Source organism: Plecotus auritus, assembly GCF_963455305.1.
Source record: "Plecotus auritus genome assembly, chromosome: 3".
Classification (NCBI taxonomy): Eukaryota; Metazoa; Chordata; class Mammalia; order Chiroptera; family Vespertilionidae; genus Plecotus; species Plecotus auritus.
Genome location: NC_137772.1, coordinates 123,122,442 through 123,144,947, shown reverse-complemented (window position 1 = coordinate 123,144,947; position 22,506 = coordinate 123,122,442). Strand labels below are relative to the sequence as shown.

At 39.3% G+C, this 22,506-nt stretch overlaps 1 protein-coding gene across 4 annotated transcripts in view; it reads right to left on the bottom strand.

The window, feature by feature from the left end:
- Positions 1–7,698: 7,698 nt before the first annotated feature.
- KATNAL1 (katanin catalytic subunit A1 like 1) overlaps positions 7,699–22,506 on the bottom strand; it is a 116,338-nt gene continuing 101,530 nt past the window's right edge. For 2 of the 4 annotated variants that reach the window (XM_080659517.1, XM_080659518.1), the window contains exons 10-11: positions 10,536–10,662; positions 7,861–8,208 (exon numbers count right to left, since the gene is read on the bottom strand). In XM_080659517.1, coding sequence (XP_080515643.1) covers positions 8,010–8,208; positions 10,536–10,662 — 326 coding nt within the window. In that variant the 3' untranslated portion in view covers positions 7,861–8,009. Of the gene's footprint in view, positions 8,209–10,535; positions 10,663–22,506 lie in introns of all 4 variants that reach the window. The other 2 variants (XM_080659516.1, XM_080659519.1) reach the window with 2 other exon arrangements.

Sequence of the window (22,506 nt, the reverse complement as noted above, 5' to 3'; positions counted from 1 at the left end):
TCTTTGGCAGCACTTATGTCTGTGAACAGACTTCTTCCAGAATGAAACATCTGAAATCTCTAACCAGATCTAGACTAACTGATGCACACTTGCATCACTTGTTATGACTAGCAGTGACAAATATGGAACCGGACATTGACCATCTCATTAGCCAAAAGCAGGCCCATAGTTCCCATTGAAATACTGGTAACTTTGTTGATTTAACTTTACTTGTTCTTCATTTTAAATATTGTATTTGTTCCCGTTTTGTTTTTTTTACTTCAAAATAAGTTATGTGCAGTGTGCATAGGAATTTGTTCATAGTTTTTTTTTAAGCTATTGTCCAGCCCTCCAACCATCTGAGGGACAGTGAACTGGCCCCCTGTTTAAAAAGTTTGAGGACCCCTGCTCTAACCATACATCCAGCAACTGCATTCCTGGGTATTTACTGAAATGAACAGGTCCACACAAAAACCTGCACATGAATGTAGCAGTTTTATTCCTGGTTGCTAAAACTTCAAGGCAACCAAGATAGCCTTCGGTAGGTGAACAAATAAACCAACTGGCACACCCTTGTGATGGAATACTTTCCACGGTAAAAAAGAAATGGACTATCAAGTTGCAAAAAGATGTGAAAGAACCTAAAATGCATATTGCTAAGTGAAAGAAGGCAAACTATAGAGACAGTAAGTAAAGATCAGTGGTTGTCAGAGGTTAGGGGGAGGGAGGAAATGAACAGGGGAACACAGGATTTTAAGGCAGTGAAACTGTTCTGTGCAATACTATAATGGTGGACACACAGCATTGTGCTTTGGTCAAAGCCCACTAAACTGTACAACTCAGAGTGAACCTTAATGTAAACTATAGAACTTTAGTAATAATCAGGTATCAATATCGATTCAACATGTGGTACAAATGTACCACACCAACGCAAGATATTAATAAAAAGGGAAACTGGAGGGGTGGAGGGAGAAAATATTTGAGGACTCTACTCACTGTTGAATTTTTCTGTAAATCTATAACTGCTTAAAAAAAAAGTCTGTGAATTTAAAAAAACAATTTGGGGGATTCACAAAATCAGACAGTCATCCGGAAAATTCACCATATGGACATCCATTTTGCAATGGTTTTACACAAATAATACAAGTGTACTTATTAAATCAGAATAGTTGAAAAGGCACTCATCTTACCTGCATTGACCTTAAAATTATTCGTATAATCTATGGCAAACACAAAATGTCAGATTTATAATATGTGATTTTATAAGAATTAAAATGTGGGGGAAGTCATTGCTTACTAGAGAGGGATTTATTACTCCCACTGGTGATAGTTAAGTGGACCAGTGATTGTACATCAAATATGAACCACAAAGAAAACAACAACAAGCAACACTCTAAAAATTTATTAACAAATTACAACCTGTGAACAAACACAACTAAGCTCACAAAACTAGCAAACTAGCAGCACAACATGTAAGGAAAATCACATATAATAAATACAATTTAGAAACATCTCTTTTTTAAAATTAAGTTCAAAATACTGAGAGACAAACACTGAAACAAAAATCTCAGAAAAACAATTACAAATCATCATAACACGTAGTGAAGTGATCTCGCTGGACACTATCCATACCATGAACACTGAAGGCAACTCTGTTGCTGAATATGTGTGTCCATCCCCATGTGTGTTCATGAGGTACTTAGGTTCTTAGTAACGATATGAGTTAGGTTAGGTTCCCAGAATATTAATGTTGCACGTTAGCTTGTACTTATGAAGTTATGAGAAAGTAGGAGGATGTGTGATGAAGCTGGCCATAACAAAGATGGGAAGAATAATTCATACATTTCACAGAAGCTTAATTTGGAACATGTGGCTTTGCCAAAGAAAGAAAGACAAATATTTTAAATAAAGGTTTCAGGGTGTTAAAAAAAAAAAAAGTTAATGGGAGAGGGCAAGAGGGATGAACTGAATTTAATTTCCCTTCCTGCCCACCTAAAACCAAGTAAGCCTGTTTAACTGAGGTAAACTCTGGAAATAACATGTGCAAAGACTCAGGTTTTCCAAAGGGTAATATTTAGTCATTTCAGATGTTGTAAAACAAAAGTGCATTTTATAGTTTTGAACATAAAATCAAATGAGAACCCTTTTATTGGAGGAAAACCTCTATTAATTTCCTATATGTTGTGCCAAATTTCCAAATGAACAAAAACCTACACACTGCTGGTGACAAAACAGAATCCAGGTTATTTATATACATATGTAAAATAAGGTAAATCAATGAGAAAGGTAAAATAAAAATAATAAATTTTATAACATTACCTTAATATGTTTTGTTTTATTAGTGAGTCACCTGAAAATTTAGAAATGTTTACAGAATTGTCCAAAACCTAAAAACCTAATAAAAAGTCAAAGAATTATTGTTAATTTGTGAATGTTTAAAAACATATCTGTTATATTAGGAATTTTATTTTTTAAATATTTGTACAGTTTCCACATTAAGAAATAATATTAAAAGCAAATGTCCAACAATTAAATAAATATGAAAACCTAATTAAAAGTATAAATAAGTAAATATAGTCATTATAACAGAGTTTTTAGCTTTTTCTGAAAAAAATAATTAGTGGAGATGAGAATAAAACATTTGGAGTTGACTTTTATCTCCTAACACTCCCTCCAACTGTAATTCCTACTTCTTTTCTATTGTGACAGATTCTGAGATTTACATAAATATTATGTACATCACAAATTAAGTAGTATGCAAAAAATATTATACAATCAAAAAGTTAAGGAACAAAAAATACAAAAATATTAAAATAATTACTACTGTCTCTTCATACAAGTTAATATAGCCATTTCTTGGAAAAGGCCAGCAAATATCTTTAATGCTTTATGCCTATCATAAGGGATATATCCTAAGGTATTTATCATCAGTAAGATCAAAGGGAGAGTGCAAATCTACTATTACACAAAAAGGACTCAATAATCAAGACAATACTGAAGGAGCCAGTGCCAGCACAGCAAGAAATACCTGCCTAAGTCCTTTACTGCATCTCAAGTTAGGGTTGAGGGGGAATGAAACATAACCATGTCAACTGGTTCCTGTTTTATGACTCACTATGAATTCAACAGTGTACACAAAAACTTCCTAGGAAGAAATTCAAACAAGCTCAAGCTGCTCCAAACTTAAAGGCTATCAATAATTTCATATTCAACAGTCAGGCTATATGTAGCAAAGTGGAAGAGTGACAATTACATTGTACATTTGGGCTGTACACACACATTTTTCCTGAGGTATCTGTATGTTTGTTCATAGTAGATTCACTAGACACTTGCCTGCTCATTTTTTGAGTAATTAGTGATTTTAGCCTACTCTTCTTTTTTTTAATCCTCACCCAAAAAATATGTTTTTTAATTGATTTTAGAGATAGAGGAAGTGGGAAAGAGAGAGGGAGAGGGAAATAGAGAAACATTGATGTGAGAAAGAAAAATCAATTGGTTGTCCCCCAAATGAGCCTTGATCAGGGATCGAATCCACAGCCTAGATATGTGCCTTGACCAGGAATACAATCTGCAACATTTTTGGTGTACAGAACAAGGCTCCCACTAACTGAGCCACCTGGCCAGGACCAGCCTATTTTTTTTACAGTCAAATATTGCAGCATAAAACTGCAATCTCAGGAGTTCAGAAAAAGCCCTTAATTATGCAGCTAGACCACATGTGTGTCCTCTACCAAGCTGTCCTGGTATTTCTAGAGACGGAGTCCAGGCCCAGGTGGGTCTGGTTACTCTGCAATACCTATGATGCTACTGACCAGAAGATGAAGTCTGTGATGTCATTATCTATTATTTAGTTGCATTACTAGAAGGTTTCAGTCTACATTAAAGAGCTACTTGTTTGGTGTATTTCATCAATATTAATTTCTTCAAAAAATGAAAAAATTATGAGAGCAAATGTTTACAAACAACACATAACATGTTTACATGTCTACCATAGTTACATGTGTGCATGTTAACAATAAATATGTAGCTTAGGAAATGACAAAAATGATTAATAAATATAGCCAGGTCTATAAATTATATTGTTCTAATAAATGGATATCAGTTCTAACTTTAAAACAGATTTAAAGAGAGAAAAAAAGAAAATCTTTTACTTGTTATCTTTCCAAAGCACACCCAGACGACTGTACCTCTCTATTTATGATGTGAACTAGTTGGAGCCAAAAACTACACTGTGTAGTTATGGGAAGGGCACAATCCAATCTATGTTGCCTGGTCCAACAATGGAAGCAGAGCCCCTAAGCAGGCTCTTGTACACAGTAAGCACCCAAAGCAAGTCTGCTGAACACAACAACTATTTGATCAGTTGTCTGCAAGATAGAACTGCACAACTGAGTCCTAACAACATAGTGTTGCAAAACCCAAAATACTCATGCTTTCAGATGAATTAGAGGAACCATACCTTTCTAAATTTGGTAACACAGCAAAACACAACAATGCTCTCATTCTAAGTAAGGCAACACTCTGTCTGGCAATAAAGATGGTGTACACACAATGTACTGCCAAGGCCAGATAGAACACCTGCAGGGTCTCATCAGGGTGGTTCAAGGGGTTGAAAATATACAGAGTATTCACCACGCACTGATGAAGCAAAATGAGAAACAAAGGTAATAACAGAGCACACCTGATTCACTTAACTTGGAAAAGGTAAGTTTCCAGGAAGTTTGAGTTTCCAAACACTGCTTAACTAATAATTTTTTAAAATCACAATCACCATATCATTATCCATGAAGAATTTTTTTAAAAAATGAAATGCATGCCAAGACAAGTAACACAAACCTAGAAAATGCTGCAACTAATCAACTAAAGTATACAAACAAGTTCTAGCAATCAAAACACTAATGCTTTAATGATTGCCCCTAGGACATCAGGAAAAAAATGTACTGGAGGGCAATCGCTCGCAAGATTACCTTAGTGGAATTATTTCTTTAATTAAAAACAAAAGAAACATGTTAAATAACAGAACAAACTCCAGAAAAAGAACTAAATAAAATGGAGACTAGCAATCTACTAGATGCAGAGTTCAAAACACTGGTTCTAAGGATGCTCAATGAACTTAAGGGAAAAGTAGATAAACTTAGTGAGAAATTCAACAGCATATAAAAGAACATGGAAACCACAATAAAGAACCAGTCAGAAATCAAGGATACACTAACTGAAATAAAGAATAATTTATAGGGATTCAACAGTAGAGTAGAGGATTCTGAGAATCAAATCAACAATTTGGAATATAAGGAAACAAACAAAAAAAAACATCCAATCAGAATAACAAAAAGAAAAACCATTCCAAAAATATGTGGATAGTGTAAAGAGCCTTTAGGACAACTTCAAGCATACCAACATTCACATCATGGGGGTGCTAGAAGGAGAAGAGAGAAAGATTGAAAACCTATTAATGACAGAAAACTTTTCTAACCTGGTGAAGGAAATAGACTTACAAGTCCAGGAAGCACAGAGAGTTCCAAACAAGATGAATCCAAAGAGACTCACACCAAGACAACATCATAATTAAAATGTCAAAGGATAAAGACAAAGAGAGAAACTTAAAAGCAGCAATAAAAAAACAGTTAGTTACCTACAAGGGAGCTCCCATAAGACTGTCAACTGATTTATCAACAGAAACATTTCAAACCAAAAGAGAGTGGTAAGAAATATTCAAAGTGATAAAAATCAAGGACCTATAACCAAGAACACTGTACCCAGCAAAACTGTCAATTAGAATTGAAGGACATATAAAGAACTTCCCAGTTCACCACCACCAAACCAGTATTACATGAAATTTTAAATGGTTTGAAGAAGGAGAAGGAGAAAGAGAAAAAGACCAGAAATGTGAACAATAAAATGGCAAGAAATACTTATCTATCAACAACCAAATCTAAAAAACAAAATAAACAAACAAGCAGAACAGAAACAGACTCATAGATACAGAAAACAAACTGATGGTCACCAAATGGGAAGGGGTTTAAGGATAGGTGAAAAAGATGAAGGGATTAAGAAGTACAGAATGGTAATTACAGAATAGTTATGTACAACATAGGGAATACAGTCAATAATATTCCAATTACTATGTATGGTGTCAGATGGGTACAAGATTTATCAGGATGATCACTTAGTAAGTCATATAATGTCTAACCACTGGGGTGTACACATGAAACTAATATAATATTGCATGTCAACTATAATTGAAAAATAAGAATGGTTTAAAAATTTAAAAATGGGCAGAAAAATGAATAAAAGGAAACTTCTCTCATCTCAATTTTTAAGATGAATGAATTCAATTAAAATAAAATCATGATTTTAAAATCTTAGAATCTTAATAAATTTATTATTTTAACTCCTATAATCTATGCCTCAGAGGAAAGGGGGATAACTTACAGCATTATATGAATACTGGAGTTCAGTGTCAGACTTATGTGAAAATTAAATAGTTCTTAGTAGGGAAAAAAATTCAAGATACTAAGGTTTTTTTAAAGTGTCTAATGAGTTATATTATTTTTAATTTTAAACCAGTAGGTGTTCTCCAAAATTGAGAATTCAGGATATTAACAAATACAAATTTTAAAAGCTTGATCATCAAAGCATAGATTGCCCAATCAAAACAGGATAAATGCAATTTTAAACAATTGTAATTTTAATTTTTAACACCAGGAAACTCACTCTACTGGTGATTATATATACGCCATCTACTTTTTCTGGCCTTCTTCTGTCTAATTCCTGCTAAGCTGAGTGAGCATGACAAGTTTCCATCTTAATCTTCTTACCATGTGTACAAGTTCTTAACCTTGACAAAGAACTATTTCAAAATTTTCAAATGAACATCATTCATTATGTATGAAGTTATTTTATTAACCTGTCTGGAAAACTATAGATTTTGTTTTGTTTGTTTTGCATTAGCTCAAGATAGTGGTCTTGTTCAGAATACAAAAGTCAAATTCAACAAAAATCAAACAGTGTTGGAGCTGAAAAAAATAATGGGGTTACCTGTTTGACCACACTGAAAGAAAAGTGAAAACTGAAAGGTCTAGAATGAAGAAGTACATCATATCATAATATTCTTCCCATCCTTTCAATATGAAATATGAGAAGTACCAGCAAAAAATACTAAAGACCAGAGAAACAACCTGGCAAAATGGCTCAAAAACCACAAAGCATTAGGATATTCTTGCCCAGAGCTCAACAAATGACTAAATAGCTAATAGGAAAAAATGGTGGGGGAAGGAAGGGTAAAAGTTCAAACCATATGATAGACTCCAACAGTAAGTACCTGAATTCTAGAGGCTTAACTAGCAAATTCATTATTTAATTCAAAACTATCATTCTTAACAACAAATAATGAATCTGATACAAACTCAGTTTTAATATTAAAAGTCAACATATGTAGGTCCTTCATGTTTAGAGAAAAGAATAGAAAAACACACACACAAAAAAAACAAAAGACAACTGCCCAGCTAGTGTGGCTCAATAGTTGAGTATCGACCCACAAACCAATAGGTCACAGTTCTATTCCCGGTCAGGGCACATGCCCAGGTTGTGGGCTTGATCCCCAGTAGGGGGTGTGCAGGTGGCAGCCAATCAGTAATGTTTTTCTCTCATCAATGTTTCTGTCTCTCTATCCCTCTCCCTTTCTCTCTCTCTAAAAATTGATAAAAACATATTTTTTTTAAAAGACAATAAATTCAAGTGAGAAATAGAGGTCCTTCTAAATCTTTTGTAAACAAATTTCCACAATAGCACACTGATCCCTTTCCTCTGCCGCCCTGACACCCTGCTTCACGGGTGCAATATTAATGCATCAGGCTCTTTATATAAGCTTTTCTCATTTTTCAATTACATTTATACTCTGCGGTTTTAGGTTATTTGCCTTTAAGTGAAAATCTCTCCAATGAAAAATTCCAAACCTATTCTTTTTAAATGAAGAAATTTCTTCACATTTTATAAACAAAAATACCAGAAATGGAAGACCCGACAGAAATTCAAGCAGATCCAAATTCAACCATCCATTTTTCATACTTCTCCAAGTCTGCAGCAGAGACAGACTTGGCAATTTTTTTAAGAGCCAACTCAAAGTCTCCTTTGGTAACAGGCATCTGAAGCTCCTCCTTAGAAAGTGCACGGATCTCTTCTGGACTTAAGCCATTGATGCGCCGTCTCATTGCCATTAAGGATGCATCCCTAAAAATGTACCAAAGTCAGTGAATACTTATTGTTGCAAATGCTACAATTTCAGTTGTAACAAAGTTAAGGGAAAACATTCAAAAGATCATATCATATGATTTTATGATGCTGTGTAGAATTTTCTACCTCAGAGACATCCTGAGAGTTCAGGAAAGGTTAAAACAGAATGGAAAGGACTTAAACATAAAATATATTGTTAATGAACCCTAAAAGTCCATACTGGACTCAGATAATCTATACTAATAAAAGGGTAATATGCAAATTGGTCAGAACACCCTCACAGTAACAACCAAACAGCAGGCTGCGTAGGGCAACAAGGCCAGCAGGGGGGTTAGTGAGGGACGACCAAATGACTGAATAGCAGGCTGCATGGGGCGATGAGGCCGGCAGTGGCATTAGTGAGGGATGACCAAACAACTGAACAGCAGGCTGCGTGGGGCAACCAGGCCGGCAGGGGCGGGTTAGTGAGGGACAACCAAATGACTGAACAGCACACTGTGTAGAGCGACAAGGCTGACAGGGGAGTTAGTGGGGGATGACCAAACAACTGAACAGCAGGCTGTGTGGGGTGACCAGGCTGGCAGGGGGGACAGTGAGGGGCGACCAGGCTGGCAGAGGGGGGCAGTGAGGGACAAGCAGGCTGGCAGGGGGAAGTTAGCAGCAACCAGGCCAGCAGGGTGGGGCAGTGAGGGGTGACCAAGCCAGTAGGGAGGGCAGTTGGGGGCAACCAGGCTGGCGGCGGTGGGGGGGGGGGCATGAGGGGCAACCAGGCCAGCAGGGGAGGGGCAGTTGGGGGCAACCAGGCCAACAGTGGGGGCAGTGAAGGGTGACCAGGCTGGAAAGAAGGGGAAGTTAGGGGCGACCAGGCCAGCAGGGGGGCTCAGTTGGGGGTGACCAGGCTGGCGGGAGTGGGGGGCAGTAAGGAGCGACCAGGCTGGCAGGGGTTGGGGGTAGTTAGGGGTGACCAGGCCAGTAGGAAGGGGCAGTTAGGGGCAACCAGGCCAGCAGAGGGGGTCAGTTGGGGGCAACCAGGATGGCAGGGGGTAGGGATGTTGGGGGTGACCAGGCCGGCAAGGGGGGGCAGTTGGGGGCAACCAAGCCAGCAGGGGAGGAAGTTAGGGGTGATCAGGCTGGCAGGGGGGCAGTTAGGGGCAATCAGGCAGGCAGGCAAGTAAGCAGATAGGAGCCAGTGGTCCCAGATTGTGAGAGGGATGTCCGAGTGCCGGTTTAGGCCCAATTCCGGCAGTCGGACACCCCCTGAGGGGTCCCAGATTGGAGAGGGTGCAGGCTGGGCTAAGGGGACCCCCCACCCTGTGCATGAATTTTGTGCACCGGGCCTCTAGTATTAGTATAATTCAAATCTATACCAGTTTGTTTACAATCTAATTAAAGGAGGTAAAGCCAGGAACCTCTCTCTCTAGAACATGAATTTATTTGCATATAGTGGATGTGGAATTCCCTACATGGAGAATTTGTAGGCAACTAAAAGAATAACAAATCTAACTTCTCCAGATCCTATTTTCAGTTCCACTCTGAAGACTTGTAAATCACTATGAAGGTTTAGAAAAAATGGACAACTAGTGCTCATGAGAAAGCTATTAGGATGCCAAGCCAACCAAAGCTTCAGATTCTTATATACTTTACTACAGTGATAATAGAAACTATTGTGAGTTTACTATGTGCCACTAAACTTAGATGCACACAGAAAAAATACTAGTAGAAAAAGTCAGAAACATAGATGTTGTTTTAAACATAGATGTGGTTTTAAAGAAAGGCCACTGAAGTCAAATTAAGTACCATTAGGAAAATAAGAAAAGAACAAAAATCCTCTTCATTGAGTGAGGTAGATTACCTAAAAATTATAATATCACTAAATTGAAAGGAAAATTTTAATATATATGTATCTTTCACAGCTTAAACTGGTCAACTTTATTCATCTGCAAATGTTAAAATAATGCCAACCAAAACTAAGGGTTGTGATTTTACACGTTGATGCAATTAGGATCCACTTTAGGGCTAAATTAACCTTAGGTTGTGAAAGTCATAATTAGGTCATCAAAGTCATTATAAAGTTAGACACAACAATTTCTTAAAAATCACAGGATAGAAAAGGTGACCATATTGTTATGTAATTACTCATCTAACAATGAACAATGAAATTATGTAGAGAAAAAAAAAAAAAAAACAAGAAAAATTGGGAGATCATTTCAAGGAAATGGGTGGCTGCTTTCATGTCAAGGACTAATAACTATACCATCTTTGAGACCAGTCCTCCTGCCAAATATATAACTAATCTCTAAGGTCACAGATCATTTAAAAAATACCTGCAAACATTAGTTATATCAGCACCAGAATAGCCCTCTATCTTCTCTGCTATATCTTCCAGTTGAATATCAGGATCCAATTCAACCTCACGAAGATTGATCTTTAGAAGCTCGGTTCTTCCTTTTGCTGTTAGAAGATTTTTTGTTATTGTTAGATGTTTTTCTATGTCGTTTTAATGACAAATCACATATTAATGTTCAGGAGAAGAAACAGAGTCAGTAACTGTGAGTCTACTAGTATTATCAATTCATTGCATGACTCCTGGAATTTAACTTCCTATGTACCTTGGTTAAAATAACTAAAATTTGAAAAAAATGATACCTGCTATGAGAACAATGGGTCTGATATCCTTTTATGTAAAATAAAAACATTAGTATTTAAGCACCAGAAATGCTTTCAGTAAAAAACAAAAAACAAAAACATTTGGCCTAAGTTTTATGAAACTAGACTGCATGGAGTATAACTTCTATAAATTACTTTGCTCACCTCTTTAGTATGATACAGGAAAAGAGTTCTGCAACTCTAGTCAATAGTTTTGTAAAACTCCAATTTTATTTTTCTGGAACGCAACAATTAGCACAAAATGATTATTAATGTATGTTTCACTTGGAGAGCCAACCCACAGACATTTGCTATGCCAGTATGATTAAAATGTCTAAACTCAAACAAATCAATTTAAACAATATTTTAAAAAACAATCATGCTTACGATTTTATCATTTGTTTTAGTAGCAGCTCTGCTTAATACAGCACAGTAGAATAATGCATAAATAGTTGGATCTAACTCTTTATTATTTCCTGACATATAAAAATGAAATTTAATTTTCCCCAACTTCTATTTTGAAAAACTTTAAATCTACAAGTAAAATACTCAATGAACACCTACTTACCTTTCATCTAGATTCACCAATTGTGAACACACTGCCATTATCATTCCCTTCTCTTCTTCCCACCCATTTTAGAATTGAGAGCTAGCTGTAGGCATCACAACACTTCATCTTAAATTCTTCAGTACTTATCTCCTAAGAACAGAGTTATCTCTGCAATTATCACACTTACCAGGAAATTTTTTTAAACCCTCACCCAAGGATATGTTTAGAAAGAAGAACGAGAGAGGGAGGGAGACAGGGAAGGAGAAAAAGAGATAAACATCAATTAATTGCCTCCTGTACATGCCCCAACCAGGGATGGAACCCACAACCTAAGTAAGTGCCCTGACCAGGAATCAAACCTGCCACCTTTTGGTATACATGATGACACCGCAACCAAATGAGCACCTGGCCAGGATAACTGAGTATTTTAATCTATGTTTCTGTATCTGTGTAATAGTTTCCACACACACACATACACACACACACACACACACACACACGTGCACACACAGAGCAAAGCAAAGCAAAGAGCAACTACAGTGGAAAAAAGAAGCAAACAGGTATTATCTTGGATTGCCAAAAAAAGGATGTGACTAGAAAACCTTTATCTCTAGAATTCCTTAACCGTGGGAGCTGCCAATCCTTGGCCATCCCTAGCCAATAAGCCCACCTTGCAGTTCACCAGGGTACACTGCAAGTAGTATAAGGCCAAAGAACTCCTCCACTTAGGTGGTCAGCAGGGGTGTGGGAAGAAAGAGGGAAGGTGAGGAAGTTCCTGGGTCCCCTGCTTCAGAATGTAGCTGTGCTCCTGATGGCCCGCCCCATAAGGAACTCTGAATTTAACAGAGAAACTCATTTCACAGTGCCCCACATGGAGCAGATGAGTGTTAGTGAACAAATATCGCTTTGCTCCTTTAGTCCCAGTAGCAGACCACCACTGTATTTCTAAAGCAAATGTTTTACTGTGACTGCCCTAAGAACTTAAAAACCAAATTGAATGAAATGTATTCTCCCCCAGAAAGGAAGTTCTACACAGTCAACTTAAATGAACCTGTTCATAAGTGAGAGCCTGGTGGTCTGAAGCTTAGTTGGAAGTGTCCTCCTTTTCCCTGATAACTATGATTTAGGGAATAGTAACTTTTAATACTGGTTGCATCAGTGATTTGTTAGAAGGTTCTAAGAGGGATTTATCAGCTCCATAAAACTAAATCAATGACCTTGTAAAAGGATTTAACGAGGGGTTAATGTGTTAATAATAGTATAAAGACCTACCATGGCTACACAGCCAAGTTAATACATATTCTAAATATAAATAAATATGTGATAACAATTCTCTTTAAGCACACTAGGCAGTTCAGTGAAGTGGGTAACTAGTATGTGTGCTGGGGTTAGACTGTGCTCATATCGCTGCTCTGCTGCCCTGAGCAAGATATTTAACCTCTCGGTGACTCAGCTTCCTCATCCTATCTAATAAAGAGGGAATATGCAAATTGACCGTCACACCATAACAAAATGGCTGCGCCCACAGCTGAAGCAGAGATTCCGTAACACAAGATGGCTGCACACACAGTGGAAGCCAAGTTACCGTAAAAAGCCTTAAGAAGCAATCAGCAGGACCTGAGGCTGTGTGGTGCTGGGCTGGGGCAAGGGACCTGAGGCTGCGCCCCCCTGCCCGGTAGGGCTTGACAGGGGACCTCAGGCCACTCTCCCCACCCCGGCGCCAGGCTGGGTGACCTCAGGCCGTGCCCCCGCCACCCCGGCACCAGGCCAGAGGACCTCAGGCTACGCCCTGCCCCAGCACTGGGCCAGGGGACCTGAGGCCGCACACCCTGCCCAGCTGGGCTTGACAGGGGACCTCAGGCCATGCCCCCCCCCCAGCAGGGCTTGACCAGGGACCTGAGGCTATGCCCCCTGCCCAGCGGGGCTTGACAGGGGACCTCAAGATGCACCCCCCGCCCAAGTGTTGGGCCGGAGGACCTCAGGCTGCTCCCCTCACCCCAGGCCGGGAGACCTCAGGCCGCACCCCCACCCCAGCACTGGGGAACCTCAGGCCACACCCCACACCCCAGTGCCAGGCCAGGGAACCACAGGCTGTGCCCCTCACCCAGCAGGGCTTGACGGGGGACCTCAGGCCGTGCCCCCCATCTGGTGAGGCTTGACAGGGGACATCAGGCCGCACCCCCAGCCCCAGCGCTGGGTTGGGGGACCTCAGGCTGCTCCCCCCACCTCAGGCCAGGGGACCTGAGGCTACACCCCAACCCAGCAGGGCTTGACAGGGGACCTGAGGCTGCGCCCCCTGCCCTGTGGGGGTTGACAGGGAACCTTAGGCCACGCCACCCACACCGGTGCCAGACTAGGGGACCTGAAGGTGTGCCCCCCACCCGGTGCCAGGTCAGGGGACCTCAGGCCATGCCCCCTACACCGGCGCTGGGCTGGGGGACCTGAGGGTGTGCTGGGGTACCTGAAGCTGCGCCAACCCACCCGGCATGTGCCAAGGGACCTGAGGCTGCACCCCCCGCCTGGCGCCGGGTTGGGGGACCTGAGGCTGCGCCCCCCCACCTGACACCGGGTTGGCAGACCTGAGGCTGTGCCCCCTGCCCGGGAGGGCTTGATGGGGGCCCTGAGGCTGCATCCCCAACTCAGTGGGCTTGACGGGGGCCCTGAGGCTGTGCCCCACACCCTGTGGGGATTGAAAAGGGTGGGGCTGGCTGGATCTGGATCTCGCCCAATGGGGATGGGGCGGGCTGGGTCTGGGTGTTGAGCAATTTCGAGGTGCTGGAAGTGGGCGGGGACTTGACTCTGGGTCCCACAGCGTGCCCCAGACTCTGACAGGAGGAAGATTTTCATATGCATTTTACTACGTTTCTTTCATCTCTGACACTTCTATTATAGAGAAAGGGCAAATAGCAATATTAAAATATTTCCTCTAACTAATCACCTTTTAATGTGCACTAATTTCATGCACCAGGCCACTAGTAAGTAAAATAAAGAAGAACAAAATCTACCTCATAAGACTGTTGTGAGAGTTAAATAAGCTAATACATTGAAAGCCTGGCCCACAGTCAGCACTCAGTAAATGTTTGTTGTCCTATCACCACCAAATAGGAGTAGAGGGAAATCAAGAAAACCCAGATCCCTTTTATGAAGGATAATCTGTGAGACAGATAATGTAGATGAAACACCCAGGAAAGTAGAGTCCAAAAAGAGAGATAGTCCAGGGCAAAGAATACCTCAGAATTAAAAGCTTTAATGTTGACTTTGAGAAATAATAAAATTTAAATGGAAGGGAGGAACATGAACAATCTAGGAAATGGGAGCATCATGAATAATGATGTGGAACTACAAAGCAGCACACATGTATGTACCAGAGTGAAAAAAGGTCAGTAGGAAAAGTACAACAGATCACTTAACAAAAGACAAGTGACACACACAGGAGAAAGAAAGTGTGAGAGAAGATGGCTGCTGACTGTAAGGCAGGCTGCAAGATACTGTGTGAGTGAGAGAACGAAAGGAGAGTGTGTGGACATACAGGGAGTGTCTATTTGTGAGAGAGGGACAGCTATATTCTAAGGGACTTTTGGGGACTGCCGGACCAGGCTCCTGTGGCCGGGCAGCCTCTACTGCTGCTTAAATCTCTCCTGGAGCAGCCGGCTCTTCCGCAGAGACCGCGCCATCTTGAAGGGGAGAGTGGCTGTGATCGGAAGCCTAGCCTTATCTTCAACCAGGAAGAACTCGGATACCTCCCAGGACCCTACAAACACAACACCCAGGGACCAGCTGTGAACCCATGAACACCGGATCTCAAGCAGTACAAATAGGTGGACTCAGACGAGCCCTGCACCTTCTCAGGGAAGTCAGGTAATGCCTAAAGAAAGGTGAGGTCTGCGATCCAGGCTGGAAGGAGAAATGCGCGCAGCGGGATCTAGAGTTTCAGAAGTCTGTGCCACATAAAATCTACGGCAGTTGGGGTCAGCGTAGCTTGCGAATGTGGAAGGGGATCCACAACGCTGCTGACAGAGGGAACTCTAGAAATCAAACCATGGCTGGACTGGGCACAGAAAGGCAGCCTGAAGTTCTACCAGTATATAGGCTGTGCAGTGCCAGGGGGAAAAGACGTGCGCAGAGATGTGCACAGAGTCATGCACAGTGACGGAGGAAAAAGCAACAAGTTTGCGCCCTTGCTTTTGATTACTAAGCCCAGTACATAGGATCTCTCAATTAAAAACACTCTCAGAGAATGCAGGGGAAAGTTGATTTTGTGGAGCCTGGGGATCAGAGCAGGCAGAAATGATCTGAAAACCAGCTCTGAGGCAGTCAATTCCCCCAACCCAGTATTAAGTGTGTCAGGGAAAACAACATCTAAATACTGGGTAGAGAAGACTTATAGCCCCGGATGTCAATACAGAAACACTGCCACCCAGGGGTTGAATCACAAACTGACTCTTGTGTAAATACAACTAAAGGCAGGCTGAGAAACAAAGAAATGCCACCTGCTTGAAAACAGGATTGTGGCTTAAGACACAGAGGAGCGGTGGAATGCAGGGAACTTCAATACTGTCCTGATTACCTGACAGGCAACAGGCCTGCCAAGCAGAACAGTAGAGGAAGTGAATGACCTTCACTACTGCACATTTTTATTTTTTATCTTTTACTTAAGAAACTATTTTTTTTCTTTTTATCTCACTTGATTTTACTTTTCAAATTACTATATTTTTATTTTTAATTAGTATTATTACTACTATTATTTTATATTTTTTAAAAGTTTCATTTTATTTTTTTATTTTATTTTATTTTGGGATTAGTGTTCTACATTCTATTTTCATTTTTCCTTTAGCATCATTTTACTCTATTTCAACTTTACCTTTATGACAACACACTCTTCCTCACTTTTCCCCATTTGTTGTCCTGTTTCTCTTACCCTATTTCTGCTTTAAATTTTCCCTATTCTTTTTTACCCCATTAAAAATTCATCCTTTCATATATAATTTCCACTCCCCTGCTCCAAGTCCATACACACTTCTCTCTTCTCTTTCTTCACTATCAAAATTTTTTTCTCTTCACTTTTTTTTCTTTTTTGTTTTAAGTTTTTGTTTTATTTTGTTTTGTTTTGCCCTTATTTCTCTCTGTCCTATTATTGTTGTTTGTTTGATTGTTGATTAATTTGTTTTTTTTTTTGTTTGTTTGTGTGATTGTTTCTCTTTTTTTCGCTTCTGTTTTTCCTCTCCTTCCTTGTTATCAGTTATTGTTTGTAGTTTGCATTCATCTCTAGGGGTTGTTTGTTTGCATTTTTTTGGATTAGTTGTTATTCTATTGGGGTTTTCTCCTCATATAGTTTTAGTCCCCTTCTTTTTTTCCTCTCTCTCTTTTCTCTCTTACTTTTTTTCCTTTTCTCAATATCACATAATTTTTGCACTCTTTCTTTATCCCCTAATTCTCTTTTCTCTGGTGGTCACCTTCATTTGGGGTTATTAGTATCGTGAATACATTTGTGTTCAGTGCCTTGTGTGTTATGCTTTGTTGTGTTGTATTTTATGCCTTTAGGTCAATGCAGGAGAGAGAGCTACATAACCAGACAGCCAGAGAAGAGAGACCATGGGGAGACAAAGAAACAGCCCGCATACGAAAGAAAAGGAGGCATCACTAGAAAAGGAAGTGAACGAAATGGAGGCAAGAAACCTGTCAGAAAAAGAATTCAGAGAAATGGTCATAAGGTGAAAAGAATGGAAGACAAATTCAACAATATGTGTAAGAACCAAGAGGAAATGAAGAAGAACCAAGAAGAAATGAAAAATGACATCGCTGCAATAAAGAACTCAATAGAAAGCATCAACGGTAGACTAGAAGAAGAGGACCGCATCAGTGAGCTAGAAGACAAGGTAGGACAAAATACCCAAGTAGTGCAGCTTCTAGAAAAAAAAAATTAAAAAGCAGGAGGAAAGCCTAAGGGAACTTTGGGACATGAAACAAAACAACATCCGCATAATAGGGGTTCCAGAAGGAGAGGAAACTGAGCAAGGAATAGACAACCTGTTTGAAGAAATAATGACAGAAAACTTCCCTGATATAGGGAAGAAAAAATCCACACAAGTCCAAGAAGCTCACAGAGTCCCAAACAAAATGAACCCCAAAAGACCGACGCCAAAGCACATTATAATTAAATTGGCAAATACCAATGACAAAGTAAGAATCTTAAAAGTGGCCAGAGAGAGACAGAAAGTTACCTAAAAAGGATCCCCCATCAGACTAGCAACTAATTTCTCAACAGAAACACATCAGGCCAGATGGAATGGAATTAATTATACAAAGTCATGCAAAGCCAGGGTCTGAATCCAAGAATACTGTGCACAGCAAGGTTATCAATCAAAATTGAGGGTGAAATCAGGGAGGTTCACAGACAAAAAAGGACTAAGGGAGTTTATTATGACCAAACCAGCAATGTAAGAAATGCTAAAGGGTCTGCTGTAAAAAGAAGAAATAGGAAGCGAAGAAGGAACACAGGCATAAAGAATAAAAATGGCCACAAATAAGCACCTATCAATAATAACTTTAAATGTAAATGGATTAAATGCCCCAATCAAAAGACATAGGGTAGCTGAGTGGATAAGAAAATATGACCTATATATCTGCTGTTTACAGGAAACCCACCTCAGAACAAAGGACTCACACAGACTGATGGTGAAGGGATGAAAAAAGGTTTTTTCAGGCAAATGGAAATGAAAAAAACGCTGGGGTAGCAATACTTACATCTGACAAATTAGACCTCCAAGTGAAGGCCATAACAAGAGGTAAGGAAGACCATTTCATAATACTAAAGGGAGCAATTCAACAAGAAGATATAACTCTGGTAAACATACTGTATATGCACCCAATACAGGAGCACCCAAATACATTTAAAAAAAAATTCTTGAGGATATAAAAGGAGAGATATGCAGCAATACAGTCATAGTAGGGGACTTTAATACCCCACTAACACCAATGGACAAATCCTGTAAACAAAAAATCAGCAAAGAAACATCAATCCTAAATGACTCAATAGATCAAATGGAATTAATTGACATCTTCAGAACATTTCACCCCAAAGCCACAGAATATACATTCTTCTCAAGTGCACCTGGGTCATTTTCAAAGATAGACCACATATTGGGACATGGGCAAAGTCTCCCCAAATTCAAGAAGACAGAAATCATATCAAGCATCTTCTCAGATCACAATGGCATAAAACTAGAAATCAACTATAATAAAAACAATCCAAAAAAACATCAAACACCTGGAGGCTAAATAGCATGCTATTGAACAATGACTGGGTTACCATAGAGATCAAAGAAGAACTAAAAAGCATCATGGCAACAAACGACAATGAAAACACAACAATCCAAAATCTATGGGACACAGTGAAAGCAGTCTTGAGAGGGAAGTTCATAGCTCTACAGGCCTACCTCAAAAAACAAGAAACAATGGTAATAAATTATCTAACCCTACAACTCAAAGAGTTAGAAAGAGAGCAACAAGAAAAGCCCAGTGTAAGCCGAAGGAAGGAAATAATAAAGATCAGAGTGGAGATAAATGACATAAAGACAAAAAAAAATACAAAAGATCAACAAAACCAAGAGCTGGTTCTTTGAAAGGATAAACAAGATTGATGAACCTCTAGCCAGGCTCACCAAGAAACAAAGAGAGAGGACCCAAATAAGCAAAATCAGAAATGAAAGAGGTGAAGTAACAACCGATCCCATAGAAATACAAACAATTATGAAAATATACTATGAACAACTCTATTCCAACAAAATGGACAACCTAGATGAAATAATCTTAGAAAAATACAAGCTCCCAAAACTCAACCAAAGAATCAAAAAACCTGAATAGGCCTATAACTACCAAAGAAATTGAAACAGCGATCAAAATCTTCCAGAAAACAAAAGCCCTGGTCCGGAAGGCTTTACAGGGGAGTTCTACCAAGCATTCAAAGAAGAACTAAAACCTATCCTCCTCAGACTATTCCAAAAAATTCAAGAGGAAGGCACACTTCCAACCTCTTTCTATGAAGTCAATATTACCCTAATCCAAAAACCAGATAAAGACACCACAAAACAGAGAACTACAGGCCAATATCCTTGATGAACATAGATGCTAAAATCCTCAACAAAATTCTAGCAAATTGGATTCAGCAATACATTAGAAAGATCATACAGCATGACCAAGTGGGATTTATTCTGGGGATGCAAGGATGGTACAATATCTGCAAATCAATAAAGGTGATATATCACATAAATAAACTGAGACAGAAATCACATAATCATATCAATTGATGCAGAAAAAGCATTAGACAAAATCCATCACTCTTTCTTGATAAAAACTCTCAGCAAAGTGGGAATGAAGAGATAATAACTCAACATAATAAAAGCCCTATATGACAAACATACAGCCAACATCATACTTAATGGGCAAAAACTAAACTCATTTCCCCTAAGAACAGGAACAAGACAAAGGATGCCCACTTTCACCATTCCTGTTCGACATAGTACTAGAAGGACTAGCCATAGTGATCAGACAAGAAGAAATAAAAGGCATCCAAATTGGAAAAGAAGAAGTAAAACTGTCCTTATTCACAGATGACATGATACTATACATAGAAAATCCCAAAGACTCCATAAAAAAACTACAAGACCTAATAAATGAATTTGGCAATGTAGCAGGATACAAAATTAACACCCAGAAATCTATGGTCTTTTTATACGCCAATAATGAACTCACAGAAAGAGAAATGAAAAAAAAAATCCCATTTATCATTGCACCAAAAAAATTAAGATACCTAGGAATAAACTTAACTAAGGATGTAAAAGACCTATACACGGAAAACTACAGGACATTGAAAAAGGACACAGAGGAAGACATAAACAAATGGAAGAACATACCATGTTCATGGATTGGTAAAATCAACATCATTAAAATGTCCATACTACCTAAAGCAATCTATAGATTCAATGCAATACCTATTAAAATGCCAATGGCATATTTCAAAGATCTAGAACAAACTCTCCAAAAATTCATCTGGAATAAAAAAAGACCCCAAATAGTCAGAGCTATCCTGAGAAAGAAGAACAAAGTTGGAGGGATCACAATACCAGATATAAAGCTATATTACCAAGCCACAGTTCTCAAAACTGCCTGGTACTGGTACAAGAACAGAAATATAGACCAATGGAACAGAATAGAGAACCCAGAAATTGACCCTAGCCATTATACTATCAATATTTGGCAAAGGAGGCAAGAGCATACAATGAAGTCAAAACAGTCTCTTCAATAAGTGGTGCTGGGAAATTTGGTCAGATACATGCAAAAAAATGAAACTAGATCACCAACTTACACCATACACAAAAACAAACTCAAAATTACTAAAGGACTTGAATGTAAGACAGGAAACCATAAAAATCCTACAAGACTCCATAGGCAGCAAAATTGCAGACATATGTCATAGCAATATCTTTACAGAAACAGATCCTAGGGCAAGAGAGACTACGGAGAAAATAAACAAATGGGACTACATCAAAATAAAAAGCTTCTGCACAGCAAAAGAAACCATCAACAAAACAACAATAAAGCCCACTGCATGGAAAAACATATTTGCCAATGTTATCTCCGACAAGGGTTTAATCTCCAACATTTACAGGGAACTCATACAACTTAACAAAGGGAAGATAAACAATCCAGTCAAAAATGGGCAAAGCACCTAAAGACATTTTCGAAAGAGGACATTCAGAAAGCCAAGAGACATATGAAAACATGCTCAAAGTCACTAATCATCCGAGAGATGCAAATCAAAACAATTATGAGGTACTACCTCACACCTGTCAGAATGGCTATCATCAACAAATCAACAAACAACAAGTGCTAGAGAGGATGCAGAGAAAAAAGGAACCCTCCTTCACTGCTGGTGAGAATGCAGACTGGTGCAGCCATTATGAAAAACAGTATGGCGTTTCCTCAAAAATTTTAAAATGGAACTCCCATTTGACCCAGTAATCCCACTTCTGGGAATATATCCCAAGAAAACAGAAACACCATTCAGAAAGGATATATGCACCCCTATATTCATAGTAGCACAATTTACAATAGCTAATATTTGGCAACAGCCTAAATGCCCATCAGCAGATGAGTGGATTAAAAAACTGTGGAACATCTACACAATGGAATACCACGCTGCTATAAAAAAGAATGAATTCTTACCATTTGCATCAGCATGGATGCAACTGGAGAGCATTATGCTAATAAGCCAGTCAGTGAATGAAAAATACCACATGATCTCACACATTTATGGATAAAAAAGAACATTATAACCTGATGAACAAAAAGATAGATACAGAGGCAGAGAGGCATCAAACAGACTGTCAAATTACAGCGGGAAGGCTGGGGGGCGCGCGGTGGTGGAGGTAAGAAATCAACCAAAGGACTTGTATGCATACATATAAGCATAACCAGTGGACGCAAGACATTAGGGGGGTGGGGTGAGGGCATGTGCCGGGGGTAAAGGAGGCCGGGGGAAGGTCAATGGGGGAAAAAAAGGGAGACATATGTACTACTATTTGTAATACTTTAAATAATAAAATAAAATTTAAAAAAATCAAATGTATGGCACAAAAAGAAAACATAGTGCCTAGTACATGGTAAGTACTCAAAAAAAAAAGAAAGAAACTTGCAGTAAAAACAAGCAAACACACACACACACACACACACACACACACACACACACACACACACACACAGCACACACACAGCAAAACAAAACCAAGACCTTAAAAAAAAAAAAAAAAGGAGATGAGAGTTACTGAGAGTCCAGGAGACAATGATGCCTTGATGGTTAAGGAGGTTAGTCTGAAGAAAATAGAATTAGAGGGGGCTGGAGAAAGGAGTCCACTAGGCTGACCAGATGGACACTGCAATTTTTAGATGCAAGAACTAAGAGGAGACTTAGCACAAGGCCAAGCTCCACCTGTCCTGTTACTTGACTTCTTGCCTTTTGCTGATCATGGAAGACTGAATTTAACAAGACGAGTGCAGAGTTTCTTTCATCCCATGCATGCTCTTACAATGGGGCCTTGCCT